This window comes from Panthera tigris, chromosome A3, assembly GCF_018350195.1.
Source record: "Panthera tigris isolate Pti1 chromosome A3, P.tigris_Pti1_mat1.1, whole genome shotgun sequence".
Lineage (NCBI taxonomy): Eukaryota > Metazoa > Chordata > Mammalia > Carnivora > Felidae > Panthera > Panthera tigris.
Window position 1 is genome coordinate 112,194,455 of NC_056662.1, and position 21,429 is coordinate 112,215,883.

At 40.6% G+C, this 21,429-nt stretch overlaps 1 protein-coding gene across 8 annotated transcripts in view; it reads right to left on the minus strand.

Moving 5' to 3' along the window:
• RASGRP3 (RAS guanyl releasing protein 3) overlaps positions 1–21,429 on the minus strand; it is a 106,710-nt gene that overhangs the window by 23,000 nt on the left and 62,281 nt on the right. For 7 of the 8 annotated variants that reach the window (XM_007082431.3, XM_007082428.3, XM_007082432.3 and 4 more), the window contains 9 exons: positions 17,887–18,081; positions 16,800–16,902; positions 15,541–15,603; positions 14,845–14,976; positions 13,446–13,593; positions 11,826–11,999; positions 11,328–11,444; positions 9,051–9,326; positions 2,632–2,709 (listed from right to left, as the gene is read on the minus strand). In XM_007082431.3, coding sequence (XP_007082493.1) covers positions 2,632–2,709; positions 9,051–9,326; positions 11,328–11,444; positions 11,826–11,999; positions 13,446–13,593; positions 14,845–14,976; positions 15,541–15,603; positions 16,800–16,902; positions 17,887–17,956 — 1,161 coding nt within the window. In that variant the 5' untranslated portion in view covers positions 17,957–18,081. The remainder of the gene's footprint in view (positions 1–2,631; positions 2,710–9,050; positions 9,327–11,327; positions 11,445–11,825; positions 12,000–13,445; positions 13,594–14,844; positions 14,977–15,540; positions 15,604–16,799; positions 16,903–17,886; positions 18,082–21,429) is intronic. The other variant, XM_042982185.1, reaches the window with a different exon arrangement.

The window sequence follows — 21,429 nt, forward strand, 5'->3', positions numbered from 1 at the left end:
TTCTTTCAATGGTATCAAATATTTCCAAAGCAAAAAAAATCAATGTGGAACAAGAAAAAAGGTAGCCATATTCAATCTGATGACAAAATTTAAGATATTGTTTCATGCCCAACAGGCACACACATCCATTAGTAAGTAATTGTGGTTTTTAAAGAATTAAAATATTTTTTAATTTTTTTTAATGTTTATTTATTCTTGAGACAGTGAGGAAGAGACAGAGTGCAAGAAGGGGAGGGGCAGAGAGAGACACATACACACAGAATCTGAAGCGGGCACCAGGCTCTGAGCTGTCAGCACAGAGCCCAATGCGGGGCTCCAACTCACAAACTATGAGATTATGACCTGAGCCAAAGTCAGCCACTTAACTGACTGAGCCACCCAGGTGCCCCTAAAATATTATTTTGATTTCAACATATATGTATTGTTTTTTAAAGTGGGTTCTAAGTCATTAGAACATTAATATATATTAAGCTGTTTGGACCTAACTATTCTATACGTGGAATTGTGAGGTATTTCTTTTGACCTAGAGGTAGAGTGAAAAAACTGAGACACCAAATAAAACACAAAGAACCAGTGAGACACGAGCGTGCCCTGTGAAGAGAAAAAGGTTCATGGTGGGACTTTGGTGAGGTCCACCAGCACCAATGGTAAGCACACTGAAGTTACAGGCTCTTGGTACCATCATCCTGACAGGAGCTTGTTCTCCAGTGGCAGCATGTGTCAAACCTAAGCGCAAAACAGGGTAACAAGCCACTTAAGATAAGAGACAGTAAGGGATTGGGAAATGTGTTTTCATAGATTCATAGGATTTTAGCACTTGGAAGGGACTTTCAAAGATTTTGCTTTACAAAAGATAAAAAGATTTTTCTGTATTTGATGGAAACATCTTCTGAAATTGGCCAAAATCTATCCTGAAAACAAATGTAAAAGGCACAACTCAGGCAAGTGTGCCTTGTTCTTACCATGTTCCCATATAAGATGTGGCAGGAAAAGGACAGGCAACCTCACGCAGTAGAAAAGCCTAGGCATTGGGGCACTTGGGTGTCTCAGTCAGTTAGGCGTCCAACTCTTGATTTTGGCTCAGGTCATGATCTTACGGTTCATGAGATTGAACTCCACGTTGGGCTCTGCACTGACAGTGTGGACCCTGCTTGGGATTCTCTGTCTCACTCTCTCTCTCTGCCCCTCCCCCACTTGTGCACACGCGCACACACTCTCTCTCTCTCTTTCTCTCTTTCAAAATAAATAGATACACATTTAAAAGAAAAAAGCACAGGTGTTGAAGACAGACAGGCCTGAAGCCACATCCCAGTTCTCCCACCTACTGGCTATTAGTGCTCCGTGTGAGACACCTATGCTCACCAGACTCAGTTTCCTTAACAGAGTTAATGAGATAACATGGATATGATGCCCCACCAGGTGCCCAACAACCAACTGGTAGCAATTAAAGTGCCCTGCTCCAGGTAAAGGAAGGTGTGGGCAGGTGGAAATGCCATGGGCACACACATAGCTTGCCACACCATGCTCAGCCTCTTCACAACAAAGCAAAGGAATGAGGAGCTCAGAAGTTGCTTTTTTCCAGTAACTTTACCTTTCTCTCTAGCTCTTACTCATGCTAACTTTTCAGAGGCTAGCCTTCATGCCTCCATTTACCTCTGCTGTATTTTCCCACATGGGTCTGTTCTTCAGTGTCCCCAGGAGATGGGCCTCTAGTAGGGGAGCTGAAAATGCTGATGGAGCCACCACACTCACAATTTTAAGAACAGACGTTACCAGGTCAACTAACTCAGACTCAAGTGCACACCCTCCCTGTACCAGAGAACAGCCCTGCCTCTTTGGGGCTGATGCTGCAGAGTCAGAATACAGGGACAGATTGAAGGTCCAAGTCACTGGCAACATCCCACAGAGTTCAACTGGTAAGGAGGTAAGTCATGAGATCTTTATCAGAAACCTGATCTGAGGATACGAGTCCAAGAGGCAAGTACAGACATGTTTTCCTTGAACATGCAAACCTCATTCTCGCCGCAAATTTCAAATTTACCCAGGTATTCTTTTATGAGTGCAAAACAGATCTAAGATACAGTCCGCTCACTAAAACTAATAATCAGTGTACATTCAGTAATGCAATTTCCTCAATCTTATCATATAATGTTTCTTTGCTAAGAGTCAGCCATTAATTGAGACACTATCCAATGTGATACTGAAATTATGAGTTGAGTCGATCATTAGCAGAGAAATTTGTGAATTATGATCAGGGTATTTAAAATTGATTAAACTTCATTTTATGCTGAATGGGATTTTATGTTGAAGAATCTAAAACACTGTTTCACATTAAGATGCATTCTCTTTTGTTGAGGGGGAGGACCTATAGGTAGGCAGTCTCTCAGAGGAGACACAACACATAGATGATAACAAGAAAACAGAGTGATTGGAAATAATGGTCTTCTTTGTTAGCCTCTGATGAAGAAATCATACTCAAACTGTCAGAGCTAAGCTGTTCCACTGGCAAAATGGAATACAGGTTTTTTAAATTCTTCAGTCTTCAGATCACAAAGCATCACTGTCATAGCCAATTACTGTAAATGACAATCAATGGTGTTTGGCACTGATCCTTAGAAAAAATCCACCTACCGATTTAGAATTTCTAGGCTCCAGCACCAGTGACAATTTGTAAATATCATCTTCTGTGTGATAGAGGTCCAGAGAGAGCTACAACAAATTAGAAAGGATAAATGATGATGTTGGATCACATTTACTTATTTATTTACATTGCTGAAATATTTTCAAACCAAATGTTGAAGCTCAGTGTCTAATAATTTGAGAGAATGCAGAACATTAAAAAGATAGCATGCAGAGGCAGAACATGAAATTTTAAAACCAAACACTTTAGCATGGTCATCAGCATCCTATGTGCTATATCAGATGTGTTTATATCAACAAAAGGCAACATAGTTGAGCTATGAAGTAAGATGCCCCCACTCTCAATGCTACAGGAATTGCTCAGAGAGGCAGCATATAAAGCATGAAGGAAGGTTCTGGAGTCAGTTGGGCCTGAGTTCAAGTCCTAAGCCTGCCACTGGTTAGCCTGGCACCTTGAGCCAGTTATATCTTCTCTGACACTCATTTGCCACAACTGTAAAATGGAAATTATCACAAAAATCCCTACTGAATTGAATTTTGATCAAGATAAAATGGAATACTTCATGTGAAGTACCACACACACAACCTGGTAGACAGTAAAATGCCAAGAAATGTTATTTGGTGTTGTTGATGTTACTATTATTATGACAGCTGTTACTACTAATATTATTATCATGTGGGGGGGGGGGGCGAAGGGAGATCACTGAAAACAGAAATGATCAGGACAGAGTCACAGAGGACCTTGTGAACTAGGACCTAACTGGGACTATTCGGACAGAGAAAGAAGGAGAGAAAGATCAGGACAGGCAGGGACAACAACTTAGACCAAGATTGGAGTGCATGAATGAAATCAGTAAAAACTAAAATGCATGGTCCCATTCATCTAAAATAGAAGGCATGAGACTTAAAATCAGCCTGGATGAGTCTCACCCACACCCTTTAATGTTAAGATGCCAGATGAATCATGCCATTTCATCAGCAGTGAACATAACCAGGTGCCCTGTCCTTTCTTCGACCATTGGGGATGAAAAATTCTATTTAACATATTTGGCCTAAAAATAAAAACTTAATGTGTATGGGTGTAGAGTGAGGGAGAAGCACAAGAAGGATGAAGTGGGAGAAAACTCAGAGGCAAAAGATGTCTTTCAAGGATTTATCTTGCTTTCATTATTTTTTTTGAGAGAGAGAGAGAGAGAGAGAGAGAGAGAGAGAGAGAGAGAGAGGCAGGTGAGGGAGAGAAAGGATCTTAAGCAGACTCCAAGCCCAGCACCAAGCCTGACGTGGAGCTCCATTTCATAACCATGAGATCATGACCTGAGCTGAACTCGAGTTGGACACTTCACCAACTGAGCTACCCAGACGCCCCTACAACATTTAAATTAAGGATTGCACACATCAGGTCATATACTGCTTTATCTAGACTTTGTCACCTAAAGATTTTTTCTAAACATAATGAAATTGACTTGACTATAAAACTGCCCCATCATCATTTCAGATCTTGAAAATCCTACCCACAAAGAACAGACACTATATCCATCTTCCATTAAACAGTCATTCCTACCTCCAGGGAGGAGAGGAACCATCCCCTAGTGCCTTTACAAACAAATGCCTTTACAAGGCAGCTCATTATATAAAAGAATGAAGTGAAATGCATGAAAAAGATCTTTTGGTAGAAACACTGGTATAATAATGTCTTATTTGCCAAAACCGTCTTCGCAGATGTAATTACCTTGGGACCTTTCCTCTGAGCTCAACAATAATAAAAATGTGTGATAAGTAGAATGTGACACTGGATCTCTGGGTTAGGGAGGTGACAGGGAGAGGTGGGGTCCCTGATGAATGGGAGACAGCCACTGCTCAGGTACAGCCAATTTTTGTCAGCTTGACAATTGACATATCTTCTCATTTGTCAAGTGAAGCCAGAAATCTGGAGTTTTACATGAAATATCTCAATTTTTAAATCCTGGCAACCAACATAAAATTTTTATGATTCTGTGTAGGCCAAATAAAACACATCTTGCCAATGGCAGTTGCCTGCTATTTTATAAATTCCACGATGGAAAACTCTACCGGCTTCTAAGCCTCACAGAAGCAGGCAGTGCATCCATTGCCATCTTTTCTGCCTCTATAATCCCAGCCACAGTTTGCTGCCTTGCATTGTGAATGTTCCATAGGGAGAAAATCAAGTCACTGTTTCCTTCTGGATTCCTTGTTATCAGGAGTTGATCTGGACTTCGATGAGCATGACCCTGTCCAACTGATTCGGCCTTTAATAATGAATGGCAGTGGCACCTGCTGGGAAAGGGATGACAACAGTGCCAGAACATCTGACCAGAAATCCAAATAAACCACACACTGAGTAGGGGAGATGCTCTCTCGAAAGACACAGAACATCTGTGGTATTTTCATATATCAGATGGACAGATACCAGATCCTATGATGGAAATGTCTTCTCCAAATGTTTGCCCTTAATTTATTAGTGGTGATTTGATCCTGAGCAAGTTATTAGCCTTTGTGGGACTCAGTCTTTTGGTCTTTAAAATGGGAGGCATAAATAATAGCTCCTTCCCAGGACTTCTGTGAAGATTAAATGAGCTAACATGCATTCAGTGGGGTTTGTGTAGCGGGCCATAGAGATGGGCATTGCATGGTTGGCTTCCAGTCAAATGCCACTGTGCTCATCAGTGAATGTATTACTCCTGCCATCTTCTGCTTTCCCAGCCATGATCCTACCTACATGCATTCTCTCATCTCCTCTGGATTTTACAGCCCTGTGCAGAGCAACATGTTTTACTTCTTCCACAATTTTTTTTTAAATAATTAGAGGCAACTTGTCAATGGAATCTTAAGAATGCTTGCTTGTGTCTAACATATTTTGAGCTTGGAGAATGGTCTGAATCACTGTTTCATGTTGCTGCATTTATACCCAAGCCTATCAGCAAAGATGGTTGTGGATTTAGTCTGCACATTAAGACCTATGTCGCCCTGACTAGAGAACTGTAAAATAAAACACACTTGGTCATCAAACTATCTTATTGACCATTTTTGCAATTCTTCGTCTTCTTCTTCTTCTTTTTTTTGAAACTGTAAAAATACAGGGGGCTTTCCAGTTATTTGCATATACTCAGAATGGTAAAAGTAACTGATAGATCTAAAAATACTATGAAAAGAATCAGATGATTTTGTATACCATAAAGTAAGAAGCATCAGCTTTTAAAGCTTCTGGTTCCAGGATTAGGATCACAGTGGAAAATGCCTTCTCTAGATTGTCCCTGAAAAGAGGAACAATCCAAAATCCATATGTTTAGTGCTGGGGTCTCCCTTCCTTCATGTGCCCAGGGCTGTTCAGGGGCTAAATTTACAATGATAAAAATGGCACACAGAGTCTCTGACTCATAGATTTTGTTCTGTAATTAATTCCTTCTTTAGCCACCCATGAAGAGGGAAGGAGAGATTACTTAATTTTTACAGATGCAAAATAAAATATATATAAAATAGATGTAAAATAAATCAGAGTAAATGCCCATCACTGAGAGACAGAGAGAGAGAGAGAGAGAGAGAGAGAGAGAGAGAGAGAGATACCCCCACCCCAAGCTGGGATTCAGAAGTTCTCCCTTTGCAAGCCTTTTGTCCTTTAGAAATCTGTTTCTTCCTTTGTAAAATACAAAGGGACAGGGGTGATGTTACACTCTCTGCCCTTCCCAAGGTCCCTGACAGGGTGTCTGTGTATATGAAATATATGTGAAAATGCTATGAAAAATGCAATCAGTTATTTCTGTAAAGTCCCAAGGTTGCTATGCAGCCTACCACATGGAGCGGACATTCCGTAATTTTTGATTTATTTAAGAGCTCTCATTTTCCATCTTTCAGGGCTCTCAATCATGTATTGGCTTTCTCACCTGGAGCCATGTTTAGAGGCAAATAATCACTTCAGGTAAAAACCTGACCTAGAATCTTGGGGAAAAATGAATGGAGAAATGCTGCACGTATGGATGCCCTCACAGCTTCTGTCAGTCAAATGGTTCTAATCCTAACACATACCTGCTTCATGAGATGGCCACTGGGCTCTAGTGAACACCTGATGGGAATCTCCTTTATCTGCATTGAAGAGATTAATCTGCTTGTGGCCAGGAAGAATGAATGTATATTCCTGGGCAATGAACCTTCTTGGTTGTAGGGAAGGAGGAGGGGTCTTGGCTTTAAATAGAAACTGCCTTGATCGATGTCCATATGTGGGACTGTGCTATCTGAGGAGCCACTGGGCTGGAACCACAGTATCAGATTGACACCAGGCTCCTTATTCTCAAGGGGCCACCAGTCCTTATATGTAGAATCACAGAAGTTTAGAGCTGGAAGAGATCTCACAAATGAGCACAAAATCCCTTATGAAAAGACCAAGGGCAGGTCTAGCTAACAAGGAGACAAAACTAAGTAACTGCACACACACAGCTAAAAGCTTGATCTCCTGCCCAGGATTCTTGCCACTGTACTACACTAGATAACATTGTTGTCCTAAATACAGTGCTTGGTGGCTTCTATATTTTAATACCCGAGGGGGGGTGGGGCGGGGATTGATTGTGTTGTCATCCTTTTTCTTTTTTCTTTCCTTCCCAGGCAGAAAAAAAAAATATATTTCTTAGCCTTTATTTCTAGGGTTCAAATTTTCCATTTGCACCCAAAAATTTCATTCAAAGTCTTTTGATACTTCTCTAAATATCTGTCATTATGTTGCTTCATTCATAACTCAAAATTAATTCCCCTACTCCATCATCATCTTTTGTTGGGATAAGAAAATGCCCAAGCATAGGCACCTGCTCTATGACACTCTCCTCCACGTAGTGAAGGTAGCCTGGACACAGACAGGTGGAACTTCAGCTGGTCTGCAGACATCACCTGTGCCTGTGGCTTTGCTGTCTGATTGGGGCTGCAACTCTGGTCACTTATTCGTGGAAACAGATTTACATGGCAAATGATTCATAAGCGCAGGTGCCTGGATTATTGAGAGGGTTTTTCCCCCCCAGTAGAGAACGTCTGTGTGTTTACTGTTTGTCATACAAACTCAGTCCCAAGAGATTTGTTTTTGTGTGTGTCAGCCACTTCTGCTTTATGCTAAGGTACAGCTGGTATTACTCCATGCACTTCAGGGGTTCTATGCCTTGGTAAACAATCATGTGTTCTAGGAACAGTGTGTGAGAAGGTCTAGGAACCACTCCTATGCCAGTGCAGTGGTCCCAAAGGATTTAGGCCCTCAGAGCTTCAGAAGGAAATTGTTTTCATTTTCCATGGCCACGAATGGAAAAGAGTCAATTCAGTATTGCAGTCAAGTGTCTGAAGCTTCCGTATTATAAACCCAAACAGGGAAGTTGCTTCTCCATTTGTTAAACAAGGGTGAAAGAATTTGGTTATGCCTCTTCCCCCTGACAAGGCAGCCATCAATGGGGTAGGTTCTCTCCCATACACCTGTTGTGTCTAAAAGCGCCGGGACCTAGAGATCAGCCACAAATGACAAAAAATATGAATGCTAGTCGAATTTCATCTGTCTGACCCACAACATTCCTAAATACAGCATTCGTTCATCTGTTGAGCTCCTACATATGCCAGGTATCATGAGAGGCAGTGGGGATATGGGATATATACGGCAGGTAAACAGGAAAAAAAAAATCTAATACAAAATGATACCTCCCTATGGTTAAGAAAGTATAAAGGTCAAGAGCCACACATGAAGCAGACACTTACTGCTCTGGAGAGGAACAGAGAATGCTCCAGAAAGACAGAAGGTTTTGAATTTGAGCTAGTCACAGGGGTGGATAGGGAAGGGATTTTCCAAGAAAGTGCAAAGGCCAGGAAGCAGAAGGCAGCAGTTCGTGGTGGAAAGCCCAGTGTTCCTCAATGGCAAGTGTGATGTGGCATCAAGTGATGACAACTCAGGATACATAGACAACAAGTCTAGAAGGGCCTCAAAGGCCAGGCTGGCAAGGGGAGGGTGGCAGTGGGGACAGGGAGATCATGGAGGAGGACCAGGTATTATCCCAGGCTTCAGCTATGCTGTGCGGGAGGGCAAAGGGAAATGGATGAGGTGAGGCCACGTAGAAGGTGGTGATGAGCTAGACTGGTGTGACGAAGGAGAGTGAGGGGCTGAGGGCGGAGGGCCTCTCCAAGAGCTCTAGAAGCAGAGCTATAGGGGTGGTACCTAGGCTCCTCAGGACAAAGGAAAATTTCTCTGCCCCGTGATTATAGTCTCAGCTCATGCCGGATATGGGGCTGGGCTCCCCTCCCCTCACCCACCCTTTCAGATCCTGCCCCATCTACCAGCCCTGCATGCAACCTGGTGAATGACCTTCAAGGACTTTCCCACATCCCCTGGGAAGTGAGAAGAGCTCTCAGCACAAACTCCTGTCCCCTCAACTCACCGTGAGCAAGTTGATCAAATCCATGTTGGGTTCTAAGTGGTGGGAGGCATTCTGCAGAGACACCAGTTCGCTGAGGGTAACGGAGAGCTGGTGCATTTTTACAATGTTAACTTTGTTGTCCTCCATCCAGTCTGGGAAAATGACATGGACTGCTATCAAGTCTTTCAAGTGGACGCCAAGGATGGGAATCTTGAAGCCCTCGCAGTCGGCAAAGGCCTTGCGGTAATTGCAGTAATTGCCATTGGAGGAGACCAGCTCTGTCATTTCGTTCCAGTTCTGGAACAGATGGAAAAGTAGGATTTTCAAACAGTCTTCCCTCCTACCCACCCCCAGGCCCTGCCGTGTGTGGCTAGGAAATTCCTCAGCCACTGAGAGAAGTATCAATTGCACGAACACTGATGCAGGGAAATTATTAACCTAGAAAAAGAAAATTAGAAAAATGTCCTGGGCCTGGCTATATGAGCTAGACAGTGTGTTCTATTCTACTGCAAAACAGAAACTGCCCGCACCTCTGCCTACCTACTAGGGCTGATAGGGTGTTAAAAAGCATCAATCATCTAGAAGTATTTGGCAATTCATGGAAATACTACAGTCCACAAACATAAGCATGTATTGTATTAAAATACAGTATGTAGTATAGTACAGTTGTTGTTCTAAGAAAGTTGCATTCAAGATATTACTTAAAGGTTAACCTGGAATGGGATAGGGTAGGAAAAGCCACACCGAGGTATGAGATAGCTGTGGTTTGGGACTCTGCCACTAACTAGACAGGTGACCTTTGGAAAGTAACTTCATTTTGAGGGGCCTCAGTTTCCTTTTTTGTAAGGAAGAAGAATTCAAATAATTTTTGAAGATCCACTGGTGGTTCCAAGCCTCTAAGAGCCTCCACTGAATTCTTACTCATCACAATGTGTAAAATGTGTTTTGCTCTTTACTTGAAATTCAGTACGAAGCTCAAGGAAAGTAAGACACTTACATAATGAACCCCAGTATGCTTAGAACGAGTGATATGTTTTAGGTCAGAGAGCAATGCTTCTTGGCTTACAACCTCCTGTTTACCGCTGGTTGCCTAAGAGCAACCAGACCTTCCTCAATTATGATCAGTCTACAACTTTCTGAAAGCAGCCCTGTGACTCAGATGGAGCTGTTTCCATTCCTAGGCCCAAGTTTGGGTCTGATTTACCGTCATTATAATTCCATCCTTCTTGTTTGTGATTGGTTCAAGAACACAGAGGTACATTATATTACCTATAAGCCAATCGGTACATTATATTCTTCTAGCAATTGTTATTGGTCCAGGGGTGAAAATGTGACCTGAGATGGTCCAATCTGCCTAAAAACAACGTCTTTCATTCCATGGGGGCAGGGCTGAAGGCAGAAGCTTTCCCTGTCTCCAACTTGCAGACAGCCCAATCAGGAGAAAGGCCGGTCTAAGGAAACAAACAACTGATACTGAAAGGTAGGCAGAACTACTGAGCCAGAGCTCTAATCAGATTATGCCTGGAGTTGGCCCTGCTTTTTGTACTTCCAGGTATGTGAGATGACCTATTGCCTTACTGTCTAAGCAATTTCAAGATTTTTTAAAACTTATAGCTGAACGTGTCCTTACTGGTACAGCACACTACATGCTTACAAAGAAATCTTTTCCTAAAGATGAAATGTTCTTTTTCACTGACAAAGGAAAAATATTACTGTGGTCTGGAAACAAATATGGCAGAAAAAGCTCAGTTTAAAAAGACAAAGATCATTGTTTTTTTTAAATATATATATATATATATATTTTTTTTTTTTTTTTTCCCTGAGAACTCAGCTATAAATCTGAGGGATTTTTAGACAAGGTCAACATCTTTCTCTTCCTTTGTATCTGTCCACTGTGTTTAACACAGTGCTATAAATAGAGCAGGTGTTCATTGACTTGATTTGAGGAGGGTAGGGTAGGAATGATTTGTCTTATTTGCCTTGTACGCCCTGTGTGTGTCACAGTGCATATCACATAGTTAGCACCAAGTGCATATTTGTGGAGTACTCACAACTGCCATATGTTAATGGTATTCTTGTTGGTACACTTGGTATTCTTAAAGGCCTTCTTATTGGGACACTTGCCACCACTTCCAACCTGTTTTTGCCAGTGGTGTGCCTATTACCTTCCTTTTAATTCCCCATGTGTAATCAACCATTGTCTAGGAAGAGAACTTTCCCCTTCTGATAGGAGCATCCTATCCCTAAACAATTTACAAATGACTTTTGTACTCAGGATTGGAATTTAATCCACCATACCTTCGTAACTTCTGAAGAAAGATGAGAATGGGTCTCCTTGAGGCGTGAGATAGAACTATGACTAAGGCCTCCCACCACTGCCATCAGAGTGTTAAAATTTTTGAGCTGAAGGAGCTTCTGCAATAAAAAAAAATTACCATCAATACTTTGTAAGAATTTTTCAACTATTCTAGCCTCTCTGAAGTACAGGTGAATGCACTATTTTAATAACAAGGATCTAGGACAAATAATATCAATTTACCATGAAGCACAAATGCAATCCACCAGGAAAATATATCCATCATTTTACAGAAAATGTTACAACGAATGCTTCCAAGTACTGCCAATTAAAGGCAGTCTTCGTGCATGAGAGAAGTATGATGTTCACCACCAGATATTATGAATACTTTAATTGTCCTTTATGGTGTGAACCCCAAATTTCTTTGATGACTTTTCTCTAGAGGGAACAAACATCTAGAATCCTTTAAGAACCCCAGGCTAATGCCCAGACATACATACCTTGGCGACATTGATAAACTTTGTAATGACTTCCGCCCTTTGCTGGGGGGTTGGTTTGCTAAGAACCATCAACTGGACCCACTTAGAGATTCCATTAAATAAAGCAATAGATCTCTCCAAGGTTGGGTTATTCTCCAGGCAGCCATGGATGACATAGCTTTGGTAATCAGTGAACTAGTAAAGGAAGATTCAGAGACTCTGAATTATAATGGAGTCTTTGTAAAATCAGAAATTAGAACGTTGTGTGGAAGATGTGAGACGCTGTTTCATAACAACATAATGATTTCTTTCATTTAACATTTATGATGGTATCTTACACATTTGAATATACACGTACCCTTAACATATTATTTTGCTGTGTTTCACTCCGCCATACACAGATACATGCTTACACATCACAGTGTTGGACAGGGCGGGGAGGGACAAGAGTCTAAGTCACATTCCAGTGAATCTCAAATTTGCTGGATCATAAGATCCACCTGATGCATTTGCATTATAACATACTGGTTTCTGGGGACACTTCAGACCTAAAGGATCAATATCTCCAAAGAAAGAACCCAAGAATCTTCATTTTTCACCCACTACTTGTGATTCCAACAGCCAGGCAAGTCTGAGATACAATGGCATACATTAAAGAAAAGGAAATGAATACAAATATAATGATTTCAAGTCAGAATACTTTTGTACAGTTTTTTAAGAGAAAAGAAGAAGAAAACAATAATTGAAGTAAGCCAGCTCCTTAGCAAAACAGAAACCTTTTGGGGGAGTCAGCATGGATGCCACCAAATACATGTGAGCCTTCTATCATGTAAACAATGCAGGGGGTTCCCTCTCATGGCCTGCCAGGAAGGGATCATTAAGGTCCTCTCCAAATAGGATTATTTTGTGAAAAGAATCAGTCTTTCAGAAATCCATACTTCTAACCTCATGTTCTTCTTTGCAAGTAATAATGTAATTAATTTCCTGGAACCTTGGAAAAGAAAGAGGAGTGATTGCCCCAGAGCTTGGTGAGACAAAGCCTGATCGTGAGCCATTGTGGAAATAGTCTCATAACAAGTAAATAGAGAGTAGGTGGCTAGGAAGAGACCACAGTCAAGAGGAAGAGAAAGGAGGTGGAGAAGGAACACTATTAAGATGGAGTAGGAAAGAAAAGTTTAATTCCGGCTCTCTATATCTGGAAATAAACAACCTGATGTGAGAGTCTCATCAAAGCCTACAATTCTTATTCTCAACCTATGCCCGTAATTAGGCATTTATACAAATCCCAACCTAAATAAATATGTCTTCTCTCAAATGGAGGGCCTAGCAAAACATGTTCACTTGGGAGAAGTCAATGGAGCTAAATAAACCTTGAATGGTTAAATCTCCACTGAGTATTTAGAAAATCATGCTTTAATCGTATGAAAGGAGACATTGAAAATAGCGACAGATATATAGCTCCTAAGCCATAAAATAAAGGCAGGATAATATTTATCTTTGGTTAAAAGGGATTGTTCCTGTGAATTAAGGGCACTTTTCCAGTGGAGCACAATGACAGAGGCTGCCAATATGAAAACGCAGCTCTTGGGAAAGTTGGCATGGTGGTTGTTATCCTTGGAAGAATAAATGTCAGTTTCTTACTGAGATCCTTCTAAAAGATTTATGCTCCAGAAAAGTGAGGTGCTCAGCCAATTCAATGGGCTCCAGATGGTCAAACAGCAGACAGGCTTTTCCCTTCTTGGATACTTTTTTCCTCTGTGTGACTCTTCTCATCCAGTCATAGGAAGGACTATAAAAGAAACAGTGAGTCTGGTCAATGTGCTGAAAGGCCATTTCACTCAATGGAAGTTATTAACCTACTGACTCTGTAACTCTTGGCCTGCTTCCAGGAGCTTGCGCAAAATACACGCCCTGTCCTTCATATTTGAAGAGAAAACCACTGACCCACTGCCAATAGAACATAAACTTTGAGTTGTTTTTCCAGACAGGGTGGGTTTGCACCGATCCATCCAGAATTTCTTACTTGCTCTTTCTTGTGACCAGTAAGGTTTGGATCACAGGGGAGAGGTCAGGGTTAGGTATATAAATTTGGCAGATTATCAATATATACGATGGTGATTGAAGGCACATGAAAACCACCTGAAGTTGGGTTCTTACACTTCAGCAACATATGGATTATCTGAAAAATTCGTTATAAAGACAGAGGACTGACCTCACTGCCAGAGATTCTGATTTACTAGGAATGAACCTGAATAATCTGTATTTTTAACAACATCCCTAATGATTCCTGGATCATGCACTGTTGATCAAGACTCTTAAAGAAGTATTCTAGGAAAATGGACCAGAGTATGAAAGCCCAGGACACAAAAACATATATTTGCAAGATGGATAACCATACTTAGGGCCATTGCATAGTTTTCTCTGTACAAAGTTAACTAGTAGATATAAAATACGAATCTAATTAGCACTGAGTTCCTAGTAAATGAGCTAACCAGTTCATGGCAAAACAATGGTCAACATTTGTAAAGCCTCAGGCTGATCTCAGAAGCACATAGCACAGGGCTTCTCAAACTTGAATGTGCACATGAATCAGCTAGTGCTCTCTTATTAAAATGCAGTTTCCAATTCAGGTTTAGGGTGGGGCCTGAGATTCTGAATTTCTACTGAGCTCCCATGTGATGCCAGTGCTACTGATCTACAGGCCACACTATGAGTGGCAAGGACTTAGGAGACAGGAACTAGACTTAGTAACTAAGTACTCAGCATCTATTACATGCCAAATGCTATCTTACTATGCATTTAATGGATGCTCATAGTAGCCCCATGACCAAGGTACTATCCCCATTTTATACATAAAGAAATTGAGGCTTGGAAAGATGAACTATGTCCAGTGGGGCTGTGCTCATTTTGCACCAAGACTTTCTTCACAAGAGCACACCTTGATTCTGAAATAGTATGGACTGAGGTCAAGCGGGACCATCACTATTCCATCCCCTCATCATGACTCATCATGTTTGAAAGAAGCTTGTGCCACTCTTACATGCTGGATATGTCGATGAGGCTGATGTGTTTTTCATACCCTAGTTGGCTAGCTACTTCTCGGAACTCTTCAGTCATACGGATCAAACCAAGGTCCAAATTAAACTCTGCAGGAAACTTAAGAATCCAGTACCTGAAAGGCATCAAATATTTTTGACGATGAGAAGATTTCAAGCTAGACCTTTATGGAAATTATTGTATCATTTTACAGATTACATTTCACCATAAACCCAGGACCATACCCCAAATGAGCAATCTCCTATTCCCCTCCGCATGATACCAGCTCTCACTTTTCCCTCCTTCAATCAAGGACCCAAGTCTACCACTCCCTCTCTGAGTCTCTCTTTCTGACCCTAAGTCCTGAGTGTCTCTACTCTCATCTAAGTGCAGGAAACTCTTCTCCCAGTTCATGGCAACTACATGGGAAAGTATATGGTGGGGAAATAGAAAAGAAATGAATTTACTCTTTCCAACAGCTAGTTTCATTCTCTAATCACATTTGCTATGGCTTGACCTCTAAAAGAAAGATAAATTCAACTCCCAGGAACAGAGGAGAGCCAATTTAATCAAAATCAGTAAAAGAGGGATCGGAGTCCATTCTATTGCCAAACTAGGTCTGCCGCTTGGGAAAAAAGAAATTATCAACAATTCCAGAACCATAAAGGAGAAGACAAATTACATGTATAAGTATATTTACCTCATGAAGTAGCAGATCTTTAACCGAAATTCATCACAGTTTTCTCCACTGGCATCTCGATACGTACACTAGTTAAAGAAAAAATCCTTGTACCTTGTTTCCTTTGCCCACACCTGCAGCTGTTTGACCAATTTAGATGAATTCCTAATAAGAAGTCCATACCAGGGACATGTGAGTTATATGGATGTTCAAATGGGGAGACAACAAGCTCTGATGATATCAGCACTGAATAATTGTAACCTATGCACTATTACACCCCCATATTGAGTCCTAGAGACTCTCAGACTACACTGAAGACTGGGATATTGCTCGCTTTCAAGAACCTCTGCTCAGGGTAAATGTCCCCTTACCCTCTCCAATATTCCCTTCTATCCTGAGGCTGTAGAAAGGATGGAGAGGAAAAGTAGAAAGTGGAGGAAGCTTGCAATGAGCCAATGGAAGCCCACATGGCCCTAATACTTGACAGACCCTCTGCCTATCAGGCTCCTACCCCGTAAGGTTTCCCAGTCATGTGGAGGCCCCTGGGGCTGGAAGCAGGCTGATAATAAACATTAGATCTCCAGGAATAAAACCTCCTTATACATGTGAGGCTATTTTGTCATTTTGTGTCATTTGGCTTTCAATCACCTTTTGGGACTGTACGGTGTATAAAAGTGGTAGATTGCTAAAAGCTCTTACTAGAATGGGGTTTCTGGGTCTTTTTGTTTGTTTCTTTGCTTGCTTTTGTATCAGAAGGAAATCTGAAATTAATATCAACCAACCGACTGCAATAAACCTGTTAGAATGTTCTTTGTGTCTTGTCAACAAGGGAAAATGTGAAAACTTAGGTGGCATGTGTGCCTGATTTGTGCCTTATTTTGGTTGGCATTTCCATATGTCTAAACCATATCCTCTGTGTCCATCATTTTGCCATCCTAAAAGGAATAAATTAGGTCTTAAATAAGTGTTGACTATTCTTTCATTATACTAACAGCAGAAATGTTTAAGACAAATTAGAAACAATCAGCCTAAGCTTCCGTTTCATTGTATATCTAGTGATTATTTTCAAGTACAGCCAAAACACCCAGATGGATAGTCAACTCTTTGGTCCATCACGCAGATGCCTTGTGTAGACATCTATATATATATATCCACAAAAGAGCTGGATAACTGACTGAAGACTGTTTATTCATCTTAATTCACCAGCTTTTGTTAGACACTCTACTAAATACAGAACTTGATTTATGATTGTAAAAATTATGCAGTAGTTGAAAGGATATATGCAGAGAAGTTTTTCTGCCAATTCAGTGGAAGATAAATACCATCGGTGCATCAGTAGAACTATTCTTGGCAAATAACTATTGTTCAGCTCTCCATTGTCATCTGTTAAAAAAATAAAATAAAGTGGGAGTGAGGAGACAACAGTATTACTCTTTTTCTAATATCAGTAGAGAAACATTAGTGTCAAAACGTCTCATAGACCCAATTATTGTTTGGGTCTTCCTTGCAAGTTGAGTGAATAGGTAGGTCTCACCCTCCCTCTGGTGTTAGATTGCCAGATTTAGCAAATAGAAATACAGAACACTTAGTTAATCTCAATTAAGGTAAACCAAAACTAGATTTTTTAGCATAAGTATATCCAATGCATTATTTAGGATGTACTTACACTAAAAATGTACCTTATATGAAATTCAAATTTAACTAATCATCCCATATTTTATCTGGCCACCCGACTCTGGTCTAACACTTCCTATAATAATAAATTAAAAAAAAACAATTAAAAAACAACCCCTTTGTGATTCCATTTGTGCAAAGAATATCCTGAAATGCTGAAGTGGATACATAAACAACATAAAAAGCATGTAGCTTAGTAGAAGGTACAAGTCATATAAACAAATATAGAATGCAGCAGATTGTGCTACCCATGCTTGTCTGAGACAAAAGACTGAGGAATAACCATAGCCCCATATACCAAGTACCATAAGAAAGTCCCAAAGGGCTGTGGGAGGAAGCAATCCACACTGCTGACAGCGGGGATTAGGAATGGTAATATGAACACCTGAAATGGCAACTGAGATGGTCCCTGAAGCAAATTTTAGTGAAGGAGTGTAATAAAGGTGTAGGCATAGAAAGATGCAAGGATGTCCCAGAAACATTAAGTGGACCATGTGGCTGGCATATTAGCTGTGGGAAGTAAAGTGAAGAAGATGCAGAGAGGGCAGTGATCCTGGGGGAGACAGACTGGGGTCAATCACAAAGGACTCAAATCTAGAGGTGGAGATTGAATTCTGTTTCACAGCAACACTTGCACGTGAAAAGGGGGATGTCAGAGCATCAAGATACGTAAAAGAGAGAAAACCCTCATACCAAACATCTCAATGCAAGTGCTCAGCAGTTCATCTAGTGTTGCTGCTTTTCCAAGTCCACTTGACCCCATGGTTATTAAGCCGTTGTCAAAAAACTAGATACATTTTCAGCAATAGGTAGACCATCTCCATAATCATGCAACTTGGTAACGTTTGTGCTAGTACTGGTGTCTGTCCTTAGTTATACTCCAAGACTCTAAAGAAACAAGAAAAGAAAGTTATTAGACTAGAGTTCAGACCTCATTATAGCATTACTTTCCTACCAAAAAAGATAATGACTTCCATTGACTGCATCTTTCGACCAGAAAAGTATCAAAGTGACAGAGATAATATGTCAACCACCATGATGGCAAAATGCCTGCTGACCTGTTCCTTCGCCTGCAGGTGCCCCAGGACCACAGAAATGTTCTGTTAAATACCAGCCCATTTTGCAGCCGACATTGTCTTGATACAATATCTTAACTTTCTTCATATTCTTTTTTTTAAGTTTTTATTTATTTTGAGAGAGAGACCATGCGCATGATCAGGGGAGGGGCAGAGAGAGAGGGGGGAAGAGAGAATCCCAAGGAGGTTCTGCGCCATCAGCATACAGCCTGATGCAGGGCTTGAACTCATAAACTGTGAAATGATGACCTGAGCCAAAACCAAGAGTCAGACACTTAACTGACTGAGCCACACAGGTGCCCCAACTTTCTTCATATTCTTAAGAGATAAGAGAGACATTCAAGAATATTATAAATGTTACTTGGTTTAATATTATTATAAGTAGGGGCGCCTGGATGGCGCAGTCGGTTAAGCGTCCGACTTCAGCCAGGTCACGATCTCGCGGTCCGTGAGTTCGAGCCCCGCGTCAGGCTCTGGGCTGATGGCTCGGAGCCTGGAGCCTGTTTCCGATTCTGTGTCTCCCTCTCTCTCTGCCCCTCCCCCGTTCATGCTCTGTCTCTCTCTGTCCCCAAAAAAAAAAAAAAAAAAAAAAAAAATGTTGAAAATATTATTATAAGTATATAGAAGGAGGTAAATTTTTTTAAATGTTTATTTTATTTTGAGAGAGAGAGAGAGAAAGAGAGAGAGAGAGCATGCACATGAGTAGGGGAGGGGCACAGAAAGAGGGAGTGACAGAATCACAAGCAAGATCTGAGCTGTCAGCAAAGCCTGATGTGGGGCTCGCTCTCATGAACTGTGAGATCAGGACCTGAGCCAAAAATCAAGAGACAGAGGCTTAAGTGACTGAGCTACCCAGGTACCCCAAAGGAGGTAAATTGTAAAGTGCAAATATATTTGTGATAATTATCCTCAATGATCATATAAACATTCAACAATTGATTTAAAAAGTCTTATTTGCATGATTTCTCTAATAGTGACCTTAGTACTAGTGGGAATAGTAATAAAAGTATTAACAATAATCTGTTGAACATCCACATTATAGATCAATCGCCATACCACTTTCTAGATATTATCCAACTTGACCTTCATAATAATACTGTTATGACCAACAAAATAATATTTCATAACATTGCTTCATAAAAATAGTAATTATTATTCCCAATTTACAGATGAGGTCATGGGATTTGCAGAGATTCAGCAACTGGTCTAAAACTACACAATTATTAAGGCCTAGAATCAGGACTCCATTGTAAAATGAAGCTTTTAGTTTCCTTTTTCCCCTTTCATTGCTCTCCCAAGTATGGATATCATACATTGTCATTATTTTGCCCCCTAATCCAGTATGAGGAATATCACTCCTCCACACCATATCAGAAAGTTGACATAGCCAAATGATCTGTCACATAGGTAGAAAAAATGTGGGGATGACAGCTTTCTCATTTTACATCACTGTCATAGGGGAAATGGGATTGGAAACCACCTCTGAGAGTTCCTTATACTGAAAGCATTGCTGTTGGAGGCACCATCATTTTATTTCAGAGTCCTTGATGCGAGCTCCATATAGTGCTTAGAGAAGGTGAGAGCTCATCATGATGTAAGACAGTTATCCACTTTGGGCAGTTTAATAGGTTAATGTGCCCACTGGGAATTAATCTCTTAAACTGTTTGAAGTCAGTGTCTTTTCTACTTTCGAAATTTATTTATTTAACAGGCAATCATCAAGAACCTGACAGATGCCAGGCACTGGGCTAAGCATTGAGGCTGCCGAGACGAACAAATCATTGTCCCATCCCTGCCTTTAGTAGGCTCAAAGTCAACTTCAGAAAGCAGACACATGAATGAATAGGGGAAAAAAGCTAACTTCCATGTGTATGGTTGTGTTAGTTCAACGGGACCACCAAAGAGTGACATATGAGTGGGTTTGTGCAGTAGGCATATAACTCCAAAGGAAATTTTTTACCGTGTATTATTTCTGTGTAAAACCATATTCTTGTGCTGACGGTGCCACATTTAGAGACTAAAAAGTAGGATTATTTCATATGTGCAGTAAAAATAACAGAAACACAGGATCAATGCTATCCCACTTCTGCTGCTCAAACGATTTGTGAAAGGGAAATATTAAAGATGTCTGGAAGCAATTCTTTTACGTCTCTTAACCAACTTACCTTATTGGTGAGGCCTTTCCTGACCACCCTATTTAAAACAACAAGACCTCTCTCCTCACACCCACCTCCCACTTGGCATGCCCTACCTCACCTCCCAGCTTTATTTTTCTTCATAACACTCGTCCCCATTTGAAGTACTATATATTTTACTTGTTTATTTGTTTTTAAATCTTTCTGGCACTATAAACATAAGCTCTATGAACGCAGGATTTTTGTGTTTGTTCTCTGGCATACTCCCCAACTCCTAAGATGTTGTCTCTCATAGACAAGATGCTAAAAAAAAGCATTTGATGAATTAATGAACGAGTGGATGAATGGATGAAGAAATGATAAAATAAAAATTGTAAAAAGTTTATCTTTGAATATGTACATATTTATATGAATATGTACTATAATATTTTTAGTTTGTTTTAGTTACTTTAAATCAGCTTTTAGTAAACAGCCTGGGATAGAGGTTCCTTCCAGCTTTCTAGATTTAATAGGATCTGTCTATATTCATAATAAGAACTTGGTACCTCTTCCAGGACATTTTGCGGGAAACACTTCTCTTATTTCCTTAATGTAAATTCTGTCAATCCCATTAAAAGTCAAGACTGGACAATTGACAAGTTTGATTACCCTTCATGTATATATAGACACTTTTTATCTTGTGAACTCTTGTTACTGAATGGTAAATATATTGCTTAGAACCAAATGGCCTACATTAACTAAACTAGTTTCTCAGGTCAAATCTATAATTATCCAGTTGGTCTACTTTTTTTTAAATTGTTTAAGTGTTTATTTATTTTTGAGAGAGAGACAGAGAGTGAGCAGTGGAGGAACAGAGAGAGAGAGAGAGAGAGAGGGAGACACAGAACAAGAAACAGGCTCCAGGCCTCTGAGCTGTCAGCACAGAGCCCAACGTGAGGCTTGAACTCACAAACTGCGAGGTCATGACCTGAGCTGAAGTCAGATGCTTAACGGATTGATCCACCCAGGCACCTCTATTCAGCTGA